Source organism: Dromiciops gliroides, chromosome 1 (assembly GCF_019393635.1).
Source record: "Dromiciops gliroides isolate mDroGli1 chromosome 1, mDroGli1.pri, whole genome shotgun sequence".
In the NCBI taxonomy this organism is placed as follows: domain Eukaryota; kingdom Metazoa; phylum Chordata; class Mammalia; order Microbiotheria; family Microbiotheriidae; genus Dromiciops; species Dromiciops gliroides.
The window spans coordinates 506,135,642-506,148,178 of NC_057861.1; the positions used below are offsets into that span (position 1 = coordinate 506,135,642).

General features: G+C 39.3%; 1 protein-coding gene across 4 annotated transcripts in view; it reads right to left on the minus strand.

Annotated features, from left to right (window-relative positions):
• The window catches only part of SEMA6A (semaphorin 6A), a 184,038-nt gene that overhangs the window by 53,193 nt on the left and 118,308 nt on the right, over window positions 1-12,537 (minus strand). For all 4 annotated transcript variants that reach the window (XM_043975815.1, XM_043975816.1, XM_043975814.1 and 1 more), the window contains exons 7-10: window positions 12,073-12,163; window positions 5,146-5,265; window positions 4,185-4,273; window positions 3,113-3,330 (exon numbers count right to left, since the gene is read on the minus strand). In XM_043975815.1, the coding sequence (XP_043831750.1) occupies window positions 3,113-3,330; window positions 4,185-4,273; window positions 5,146-5,265; window positions 12,073-12,163 (518 nt within the window). The remainder of the gene's footprint in view (window positions 1-3,112; window positions 3,331-4,184; window positions 4,274-5,145; window positions 5,266-12,072; window positions 12,164-12,537) is intronic.

The following is a 12,537-nucleotide window of genomic DNA, read 5'->3' on the forward strand; positions in this document are numbered from 1 at the left end:
GGACCTAAAAAGAAAGACGCTCTCTGCATCCAGAGAAAGAACTGATACATTTTCAAGAAGCTATTTTAGAAAAATACCTCATATGGGGTTCTACAGTACTCATGAGTGTAACTGTATATTAGTGGCAAAGTAGCCATAAAATGGTCAGACTGAAGGGGTGCTAAAGAAGGTGCTAGTCTGGGTCCCTCAGTCCAGACAGGACTTTCCTTAAAACAATGTTACATAGATAGATGCTTATTTATTGTTTTAAAACATCATGGACTTGAGATTCCAGTCTTCCCAATCCACCGTTGAATGTAACAAAGTATTTGGATATGTTTGGATTAGCTACCCTGACAGAGGAGTAAGGGTCTTAGCCTTTAGTGGAAATTTTGAAATGCTCAGTCCTGAAGAGAGGTCATTCACTTCTTACCCTGACAGAGACTAGAACTATCAGAATCTTTGAGCTAGAGAGATGGACTTCCTGTGGCAGTAGGGGCTTTTGAAGGAATCTGTCATGTAGCTCAGGAGAGGGAGTGTACCTGCTGGAGACAGATGGGATAGAGAGGAGAGAGGGACAGTAACGACAGGACCATGCTGATTGGGTCCCTGCAGCAACTGTCTTATGTTCCAGAACTGAGGACTGAGCATACCAGGCTAGCCTCAGGGCAAGCTCTGCTTTATGAACTCAGAACAAAGAACTCAGACTAAAACTTGTGAGATAGGCTGGTCCCTTTAAGGACACCCTAGTCACTTAAGAAGTGAGGAAAGCTTCAGAAAGGTTTTATTTTCTCCCAACTTTTCTTTCCCCATATGTGCTATTATATGATATTTCACATTAGTCCTTACAACTGTTTATCCTGATTTTGCTTTCAATTAAATCCATGATTAATCAAGAATACTTTGTACTCCACACCTCTCTCCATATTTCATGCAGGAAAAGGGGAAAGGAAGAATGTCACTGACTAATTGGAATTTACAGAGTTAAAAAGCAGATCCAATGGTCAGATTTAATGGGGATCTGGGACAATATGAGAGGATCTTATGGTGATACTTTTTATTAATAAGTTATATTTATAAGCTCCCTAAAATAGCAAAGTAGAGCACAAAGCCATTTTGTGTCTAGGCTAGAGAAGGAGCCTTAGGCCCTAGATCTCCAAATCTCCAGTCTCGAACAGAAGAAAGGTGAGGTAGGTATGTGGACCAAAGGTAAGGTCCCACCCCTTGGGGCACATAGTAGAAAGGATAAAGGTGTGGTCTGGGAGAAGTGGACTACCCCAAATCCTACAATGCATGATGGTAAAAAGATCTTCCCAGTCAACTTTGCTTTACAGTGATACCTCCTAGTTACACTAACCATCCTTTCAGCGAAGAAATCCTTACTGATCTCTAACAGAAAAAGTCATACTATAATTTGAACCCATTAGTTTATGTCTGCACACTGGAAAGTAGTTGGCTACTGCTCTCCCTCCATAGAATTGAAAGGCATGCTATAATCTTTCAACTTGTTCTTTTCATATCATCTTTTAAACTTTTTGAGGCTGAACTCAATTTGTCAACATTTATTCATAGAAACTTTTACCAGTGATTTTATCATCACAGAACTGGTCCAATTGTCTTACAGCATCATTCTTTGTTTGGCTATCTTTTAGGATGCCTCCAAGTATCTCTTGAAATAAAAAAAAATTAAATTAAATCATTAGAAGGGACTTTATTCATCCCCTTAATTTCACAGGCTTTTTTTAAAAGAAAAAAAATTATGACCTAGTGTGGGAAAGTGACTTGCTCAGGGTCACATGGCTAGAGAAGAGCAAAGCTAGAGCCTAACCTCAGGGCTTCTGGCCCCAAATCCACAACACCATGCATTAAGAGGATGGGATTCTCCTTAGAATACCATAGCTGCTACAGGGAGCTGAGATTATAGTCTTGCATATTCTGCTCTTATAAATAGGCCCAGAATTATGATCACTTTTTACACAGAAATGCTGTGCTTCTTTTAGGCTACAAATTATATAAATGTCAGGATAGAGAATTCATAACCAGGAAGCCTCATACCATGTTGTTTTAAAAAATATTTTCCCTTTATTCTTGGTAGGATTATTTTTCAATTATTTAGCTTTTTCTATGCCTTATTTTCCTGATTTGAAAACTGAGAATAATTAGGTTTAGTAATAGTTGAAATTCGTGAATAGAATGTTCTAGAAATATAAATTAAATCCATCATATCCCGATCTCTGGCTCTAAAATTGTTCTTGAGGTCCATTTCAAGGATAGCTTTGCAAGTGAAAATGTCTTTTACTGAGGCTCATTGTGTACTTCAGTGACTAAGTATTCTTGGATAGGGTGTAAAACGTGCCCGACTTCTACCAAATTATATTCTAAAATATAGTACTGACCTTCTAGTGTTTCAGTCACCAACCCACATCTGAAAGCATTTTATGGGAAAAGATAATTTACTTTCTCTGCCCCAACCCTTACCTCTTTTAATTAGTTTTAGAGTCAGTATGACAACCCCCCTAGTTTTTCAGTTTCCATTGCTTATTCCTCACCTGCTATCACATCCCCATTTATGAAGCCAGCTCCAAGGCAACTAACTAGAAGGTCGCACCCAAGTGCCTGCAATCTGTGTCTGCTCCAGAAATAAGCTGCTTGAAAAGATGACTGTGTAAGTGACCAGAGTGCCATTTTCATGTAAAAGTCCTTTGTTATCATACACAGAGGAGAGGCACTACAGAGCAATCTGTGACCAAGTACACTAGTCTCCATAATGTTCAGAGATGCCTAAAAAAATGGCAAATAGCTGTTGTATTTGTGCCAATTATCTCTTTAAAATGCTAGTCACCATCTCCTTAAGAGAGAGAGAAAAGCACAGGGGACAAAGATTAAATTGAAAGCATGGAAATAGTGCAGCATCTAATTCCTGTCTTTAATCACCCCCCTGCATCCCGACTAATCTAATGTGTGCGTATAAATTACAGAATTTATTGATGAAAACTGGATATTAACTGCTTTTTCTAGCTGCACACAAATGAACATTTTTCTTATAGTTGCTAATGTGGTATAATATAAGAGAAACCTCACTGGAAAGGGCAGAAAGAAGACAAGATAAGGTCAGCAGCCACTGCACGGTTACCTGTTATAAGGTGTGGAGAAGGTTGCTAGGACAACATCACGGCCATTAATATGGATAACATCTGTAACTGCCTGCAGTATGTTGAAATAAAAATGTGAATCACCAGGAACTGAGCAGTTCAAGCGAGCCTTGAGAAAGGAAGTCCACTGTTTTTCCAGGACTCTTTGTGATCCTCCCATGTCATTTTTGCAAACCTGAGCGACTCTTGGGAAAACTACCTAAAACGGGCAAAAACACATGGGGAAGATGAACACATTTGGACCATGAGAGGGAGGACCTTAGCAGAATTCTTCTTTTCTTTAAAATTGAGCTGGAACAAGAAGGCGCTTAATTTAATCCTGTGTTCCTATAAACTGTGGAAAATAACAAACTGGAAAACTCAGCTTTGGAACAGTGTGCTATAAAAGATAAGGCTGTGGCATTTAATACGTAAATCCTTCAAGAGATCGGTTGTCAGCCACATTAACTCATTTCCATATGGATTGCTGCTTAACTTTCTATTTCCTCAAACAAAGGCACATTTTACATTAAATATCCCTGCAACCCACACTGACTGCCTTGTGCCTCCTATCTCTACTCCTTAAAAGCCTTCAGATTTAGCTGCTATTTTATTTGTGCCCTCCACCCTTGGTGACCTGAAACATTTCATTATGTTTATCTGGAAAGCCATTGTGCCCAACTGTTTTTGTCCAATATCCTTAAGACAAAAAAGGAAAAGCCAAAGCCTTCCTTTGCTTACTCTCTTTATCCTGGTCTGCCTATTGTACTTGAAAGTTAGGTTTTTTTTTAAACTGATTGAAGCTATTTTGGGAATAAAACAAATATGTGTGGGTTACATTTTTTTTTTTGGTAGAAATACTTTAATATGCCTTCAAATCATAGAGTGAATATTGAGAAAGCATGATGTTTCACTCTGACCAAACGTGGGCCTCAGCAGCAGGACCTCCTCAAAATGATGACCCTGTCAATATGATTTATGGCTCTCATTGCAAGGTCATTCATAACAACATTGCTCCTGAAGTGGATTCCCCTGGGTGTCTCAAAGAAGGCCACAAACGTGCTCCTCACTTACCTTTCCCATGCTGTTGTATTCCACTGCGATTTCCCTAAAGAAGAAGTAGATATAGTCACCATAATCCACTGCTTGGACAAAATATGGTTCTGTGAACAAAGAGACACTTTGGTTGGGGATATGTGATGCAGGGTAAAAGAAAAAAAAAAGAACTTACAATTTATCCCAAAGCCCACATGTTAATTGAATACTTAGAACGGTCAGGTATTTGGAAACTATTAATTCTTTTTTTTTGTTTTTTTTTTTGGTGGGGCAATGGGGGTTAAGTGACTTGCCCAGGGTCACACAGCTACTAAGTGTCAAGCATCTAAGGCCGGATTTGAACTCAGGTACTCCTGAATCCAGGGCCAGTGCTTTATCCACTGTGCCACCTAGCTGCCCGAAACTATTAATTCTAATGATCTTATAAACAAATATTGCCAATCACATAAAGCATGCGGACATACACATTATGAAAAGTCAAAAGCAATCCTACACAGCAATCAGAAAAAAATAAGTTCTGACAATCCACAATTTTATTTGTTTAACCAAGGAATGTAAATACTTCAGAATCAACTCTACATGTTTTTTAATTCAGCTGTGAATCTTATATAGCCTTTCCTTCCTTCCCCCACACTCTTCTGTTCCCTGTGCCAACCCTCCTGTGAAATGTGATGGTCCTATCATATGGGATGCTAAAATGAGGGTTTAAAGCAGAGGAAGATGAATGTAATGTATTTGATTACATTGACACTGGTAGTTTTGTTAACACCTCTAGTAACTCATGGGAAGGAAAAAAATGGAGGTAAATAAATCATCTGAGATAAAAGAGGCAATTTACACTTTCCTATCTGTCAGAAGCTATTGCTAAAATGAAACTACACTATTGTCTGTAAGGACTTTAAGTCTCCCCCTAGACATGCATTTTTTTTTCCCCTCTCCCTTCCCTTTCTCCAACCCTCCTTTTTCATTGTTTACTCACCTTTCAGCCATTTTGAGTCATGTTTGACTGTCCTCAGGGTTGGGCTGTCTCCAAGACTCCGATAAATGACTGCATCTATTGCAAGGAAGTCAGTCACTGTGGCAGAATACAGTTTTCCATCTTAGGAGAAAAAAATCATGGTTAGAGAGGAGAATGAGGTGAAGAGGGAAGGGAATAATGTGGTGAAGGTGTGAAGAAAAGTCAGGAAGATTGCCTTCTGATATTAAGTAAATGAGCTAGGACCACTAAGAAAATCTAGCAGTCTGGGAAAAGAGAAGCCCCCAAATCTTACCGTTATATATTGGAATGATGTGAGATTAAGGTTTAAAAAAAAATCCTGGTAATTTCTAAGCAGTTACTCTGGAATAAAAGGGCAAATGACAAATGTTCCTTGCTCTGCTTGATTAGAAGGGACTTAAGTGATACCCTGAGGCCTGGTCTCCTTGGGTACTACTGTGGCCCCAACAACAGCAGGTAATTAGACATGACTGAAGTTGGAAGAAGAAGCCACTTGTATCACACATAATTACAAGTACAAATGCAATTAATAGAGCAGCCTTTAACCTGAATAAGTGAGTGAAGTGGAGGAAGGTGTGGAAAAGAGATCAATTAATCAATAAACACTTCCAGAGTGTCTATTATGTGTGAAGCACTGTGCTAAACTGAAGATATAAAGATATAAGGCATACAGTCCCTCACCTCAACTAGCTTATATTCTAACAGAGAACACACATGTATGTATGTTTTTATGTACATGTATGTGTATATGCATATTTACATGTGTGCACGTTTTGCATTTACCTATAAACATAATAGCTAGGCTTTATATAGCATTTCAAGATTGACAAAGCACTTAAAATATATCAGTTGATCATCACAATAACCCTGTGAGGCAGGCGCTATTATTATCCCCACTTTACTGATGAGGAAACTGGGACTGAGAAAAGTTAAGTGATTTACCTGGTGAAATGTAACTAATAAGTGTGTAAAGTGGAATTTGAATTTAGATCTTCCCGACTCTTTCCTACATTCTATCTACTGCTGGTTCCACTGAGCTCATATCTATCTATCTATCTATCTATTATCTATATTTGATCAGAGAGGTAATAGGGAACTACTCTAGTTCATTGACTAAGAAAGCGGAATTGTCAAAGTTGCTTCAAGAAAATAACTTTGGTGGCTTTGTGGAAGATATATTGGAGTGGGGAGAGGTTTGAGGTAGAGAGACCAAGTATCTCTACTGAAAGTCCAAGTGAGAGCTGATAAGGGCCTGAACCAGCATGGTGGTTATGTGAATGGAGAGAAGGAGATGTATTTGATAGATGTTGTAGAGATAAAAAGTACGATATTTGACAACTGACTGAATATGTAGAGCAAGTGAAAGTGAAGAGCTGAAGATGACACTGAGATTGCAAAGCTTGGTGACTGGAAGGATGACAGTACCCTTGACAATAATGGGAAAGTTCAATAGATAAATGGGTTTGGGGTAAAGGATAATGAATTCTGCTTTGGATATGTTGATTTTAAAATGCCTATAGGACATAGAATCCAAATGTCCAGTAGGCATGTTGTACTGGAACTCTGGAGAGAGATTAGGGCTCGAGCTAGAGACAACTGAAAGTCATTTACATAGAGATGATAATTGAAGGCATGGGATGTGAAGTAAGCAAAGAGAGAGTAAAGTAGGTGAGCAAAGATCAGAGATCCAGGAACTAGCCTCAGGAGCATACCCATAGTTGGAAATCAGATTGCATAGGGTTTAGAGAGATGGAGGAAAGGGGGTGGGGGACATTAGTGCAGACCGATTTTTCAAGGAGTTTGACTGAGAAAAAGAAGAGAGAAATAGAATGGGATTATGGGATTTAGTTAGAGTTTTTGTTTGTTTTGTTTTGTTTGGATAGAGGAGACTTAGAAATGTTTGTAGGAAGGAACCAATAGATAAAAGTTGAAAACAGAGAGGTAATGATGTGACTGGGTGGGGGTAGGGGTGGCAGTCTGCTGGAGAAAATGGGAAGGGATAGGGTACAAATAGAGGGAATAGCTTTGATGAGAAGAGTCACCTCTTTCTCAGAGGCTAAAGGAAAGTAGGGGATAATGCCAAGGGGGTAAATATGTCAAGGGAGATAATGTGATTTGCTAACTTTCAGTCAGCTCTCTTGGATGCAAGCTATTAAGGATCACCAGGACTTTCTGTCTGTCCTACATGTGTTGTCTCTTCCAATTAGGAAGTAAGCCCCTTGAGAGTTGAAACAGTTAGGGGCAGCTAGGTGGCACAGTGGATAAAGCAGCGGCCTTGGATTCAGGAGGACCTGAGTTCAAATACAGCCTCAGACACTTGACGCTAACTAGCTGTGTGACCCTGGGCAAGTCACTTAACCCCCATTGCCCCGCCCCACCCCCAAAATAAAAGAGAGAGAGAGAGTTGAAATATTCTTACTTTTCTATTTGTATCCCTAGCACTTAGTGCAGTGTTTGGTACATACAAAGCACTTAATAAATGCTTATTGATTACTCCCAAGAATAATCACATTACACAGCTATCAAATCACCAAATTCTATTAGGACAAACAGATGATGATGATGACGACTAACATTTATATAGCACTAAGGTTTACAAAGCACTTCACACACATTATTTCATTTGGTCCTTATAACAACCTCATGAGGTAGGTCCTTCTATTATTTGTATTTTGTAGATAAACAAAGTGAGGTTCACAGAGGTTTTGTGACTTGCCCAGAGCCCCACAGCTAGCTAGCTAGTAAGAATATAAGGCAGGATTTGAATTCAGGTCTTCCTGATTCCAAGGCCACAAATATATCTACTGCTCCAACTAGCTGCCTAAATTAAATTATATTTAAAAATAGAAAGTCATTTTGTTCATGTATTTTAAAAAATGGATTATATTCTTTCAGAAATAAAATGGCAAAATAATTGCATACTTTATTTTCCATTAAGAAATCGCACATTTATTTTCCATTCCTTAGTATAGTCCATTGTTTAAAAATAGCTTCCACAAATCATTAAAACAAATCTTCCATTACCTACATCATTTTGCTTCTTCAGCTTTAGTTCAGGTAAAAAGCAAAGGTTTTGCTATGCTATATGCCTTCTTTCAAAAAGCATTGACATTTTAATTGGTTCAGAGTCACCCTAAATAATTCTCTGCACTTGAGTAGGGCCTGGGAGGCCATTCACAAATAAGAAATGCTAATGAGCTATATCTATCTAGCTAAACACTTCAATACTTTTGATTACATCAAGGTGGCCCTTGAAAATTGCAATCCCTTCAGCCCTTAGTAGATAGTATTTTATGACTTGCTGTGGCCCAAAAAATCCATCACCTCAGCAACCTTCTACCAATGAGCCTCTCCACATTTAGCACATTAGACATACCTGACTTTGAGTCAGTAGACTGGAAGAGTTTCCATGTGTTAGTTTTTGTTTTAGAGACTCTTTGCTGGTGTTGTCAGTGAAGATAGGAACCCGGGATTACCTAGAGACTAAGAAGGGGCATATGCACACATATTTGCATATATATGCACTGAAATGGAGATCAATGACTTATTGTCTCTAACTCTTGAGCCATGGAAGGAGGCCCAACACAAAGTTGGGAACTGCTTTTGTACCCTCCATTAGAAGAAGCCACCAGCCAAGGCTTGCAGGGGGTAGGGGGTGGGAGTGGGAGGAAGGTTAATATCGGGTTTCAGGAGCTCCATAAAACCTTGACTTCCTTTGCATTACTTCCAGATTGCCTTCTATATGCCCCACTGTTATGCATACATATGCATATAAGTATATGCATATACAAGGACAAGGTTGAAACCACCACAACTTAGTTATGGTACCTTGTATAGGAAAAACACTTTTTGATTGAATGAAATAATCAGAACTGAGTGTGAACAGGGCCTGTAAACCTCCTTCAATCAAAGTGATTGTATGTGAGAAACTGGACAGCATCCTAAGAAATTTGTATAAAAGGAAGAAGCTATCTCAAAGGGAGTGGGGAAGAAAGGAATTCTGAGCAAGTGAGGGACTGAGCTGTGATAAAGAAGAGAAATGCTGAGGAGAGTCATTGGCTCTATAGGCACCTCAGAGAGCAGGATGTAGGCCATGGCAAATTCCAAGTAAAACCAGATCTTCCTACCCCCACCCCCAAAATCACTTATCAGATTCCCAGTCACTGTAATATAATCTGCTGGGTTTTGTTTTTTTTTATCTAGATTTTCCTGGGTTTATCATAGACAGATTATAAAAGTAAGGTTAGGTAGAAAGCCCAGCCTCTTCCTAGGTGTTAGGAACTTTCCTAATTGGAGGCTCAAAGTGATAATAACTGAACTTAGAACTTTTTATATAAAATAAACTCCATAAAACTCAAGAAGAGAGAATTCAGGGGACCTAATGAACCATTCATTATATAGCCCCTAGACTTAAAACTAGCTAATTACTGTAACAGTGCATCATATATACATACATGTATACGTATGTACATGTAATATCTATCTATCTATACATACATAAACATATAAAAAGAGGACCCCCTTTCAGTCAAATTTGTAGATGAGGTTCTTTTTTATGCAAGCTACTTATAGGTAGGGAAATGCTCTTTCAGATATAAGTGATTCATTTATATCTGAAATGCTCTTTCAGATATAAGTGATTCATTTATATCTCCTTAAGACTATGAAGGTTTGAGTAATAAACTAGCATGTTAAAGGGCCAGGAAAGTCACTAAATTTTCAGCAGAAACAATGAACTTGTTCACCAAGCATAGATGACCTCTGAACCTTTCTCCTAGCCTTGCTTTGCCAAGACCAAGTAGAGAAGCTTAAAGAGCTTAACAAAACCCAAAATGAAACAAAACTGGTAAAGCCTAAACTCCAGAGCTTTTTGGCAATTATTTGGCAAGAGGTCATTGCCTGGTGATGGCCTGGCCTACCAAAATCAAGATTTGGGAAATGTGTTGCATGTCATAAGTTAAAATGAGGTCTTTCTCACTTGGACTGGGAAGACTAGGCAAAAGAAAAGGAAAAAAATTTCTCTGCCTTCAAGGGCTTGTAGTCAAGGCCCTGAGGGCACAGAAATCGATATACTTGTTAGTCTTAAACTAAGAATCTCTATTTCTGAAAGAGAGTAGCAGAATCCCCAGCCAGGGGCTGTAGCTGAGCCCAAGATAAGAGCTGGAAGTGGTAAAGGCTGCAACTGCTTTTACTGAGCAAGCTCAGGGTACAGCGAATGGACCCATCTAGCTGAGATGCCATAGCCATGAAGGGCAAGCCCAGCTTATCAGCAGAGATGCTGCCCATCAGAGTTGCCGTGCATAGCAATGAACTTTACCAGGACTCCTCAAAGAAAGGTTATGAGGCCCCAGAAATACCAGCTATGAGTAGCCTTTGCCACATATCTATCCCTATCCTTAAAGCACTATATAAATGCTAGCTGTTACCCTGGGTTATCTACACTTTACGTTTGTGTTCATTCTCCCCATGTGTTTTTCTGTTATTGTGCTGGGTCACAGAGTTAGTCAATATCTGAGGTAGGATTTGAATACAGGTCTTCCTGACTCCAAGTCCAGTTTTCTCTCCCTATGCCATTTTGGCTTTTTTTTTTCTTTTTTAGCCTGTATCACACAGGATATACTCTTTCTACATACCTTCTAATTTCTCTGCTCAAACCAGGCACACAATTAACTGATCAGTTGTAGCCAGCATCTTTCATTGCCATTGGCTCATGCAGATTCCTGTAGATATTAGAGGGATGGCAGGAGCTGGACAATTGAGGAGATACCAGGGCATTTCTGCTACCGGCCTTTCTTCTGCCTGAGCCTCCACACAGGGCCAAGTGACTGTATGTGTTCTTATACAATTCTGTTCCACAGTAACATTGTGCCCTAGACTAGAAGATGACCTAGGGAAGGCTTTCTTTCTCCTGCACAACCCACCTCTACAATGTATGGCTTTGGGAATCCGGCCCCCTGAAGATGCTGATAATAGTAAGGAAGGATCAGGCACCCTGACTTACAACAAAAGCCCATATTCCCACCTTCCTCCACACACACAATGCTAGCTTTTAGCTTTTGTGAAGGAAATTATAGCCAACTATAGCATATGATCCAATGACTATTACACCAACAATTTTCCCTATACCGACCTCATATACACAGCTGATAATGAATTCTTAAATTTCTAATTAAAACAACAACAATGAAATGGAAACCAATGGCTTATCATCTATAATTCATGCTCTGTGGAAGGAGGCCCAACCCTAGGTTGGGAACTGCTCCTACATCCTTCACTGGTAGAATCCATGTATCTAGACTTGGTAAGGCTAATCAAGGGGTGGGAACAATGTGGCTCTTGAACTCCATAAACCCCTGATTTCTTGTGTATTGTTTCCAGATTGCCTTCTTCAGGACCCAGTGTTAACAATCATCTTTGATGGATTTAGGACTGCACCTTGACCTCTTCCTGACTTTGCTATAATGACTAAAGTCTGGTGGTATGGAGACTTAGGGCCTCTTGAATTCCCCACAACCTCCTGAGTGAGGACTTTTGGTCCATTTTGGACAATCCAAAAAGTTTCACACTCAGAGAGAATCATTTTATACCAGGCATTTGCGGTAGGGAGCAGTAGAAGGTGGTACTCTTAAAGAATAAACACCTTCTATGCCAAAACAGGGCAGTGTACTAGGCACCTATCTGGTCTGAAAATCACAGAGGAATGAATCAAGGTGACAGAGAGGAAAAGGTGTAATTTCAAATTAATCACCAATGAAAAGGACACTATTAGTTATAGTTGAATCTAAGAGCAACTCTGAATTCACAAATACCCCCAAAGGAGATTTATATTGCCAGGCTTAGGTCTATGAAATGAAATTTAATGTAATGAATAAAAAAGAAATCCCAGCAAATTTAGAGCAGATCATTTACCTGCAAACAGGGCGACATTGGCATGCTTGGCATCGTAGGGGCACCTGGCCATTCCACTGAACTCATCACCAAGGGAGTCGAGAGTATCCATCTAAAAGAAACAGTCACTTCTATTCATTAACAAGAACTGGCTACTTTGGGGCTGTTCTGGAACCCAGAGTGTGAAATGTAGGTCTCTATCAGTAAAATGTTAAGGATTAAGGCAATCATCTGGAAATTTCAGGACCAAATAAACCTTTTCTTTTCTTTGTTTTTCAATGACCCACAAGTCTGGGTCATGAATTATACAGGAACTTGCCTAAATGTTGGGCTTTTTTGGTCCTATTGAGACCTGACCCTTGCAGGTCAAATGCTAGAAGAATCAACTCTAGGCTTTAGTTTTCAGAGAAATATGGAATTAGTAAAGTAAATAAGAAATGGATGCAAGTATAATACTAGAAGCCATTTTAACCCACTTTAAATTCA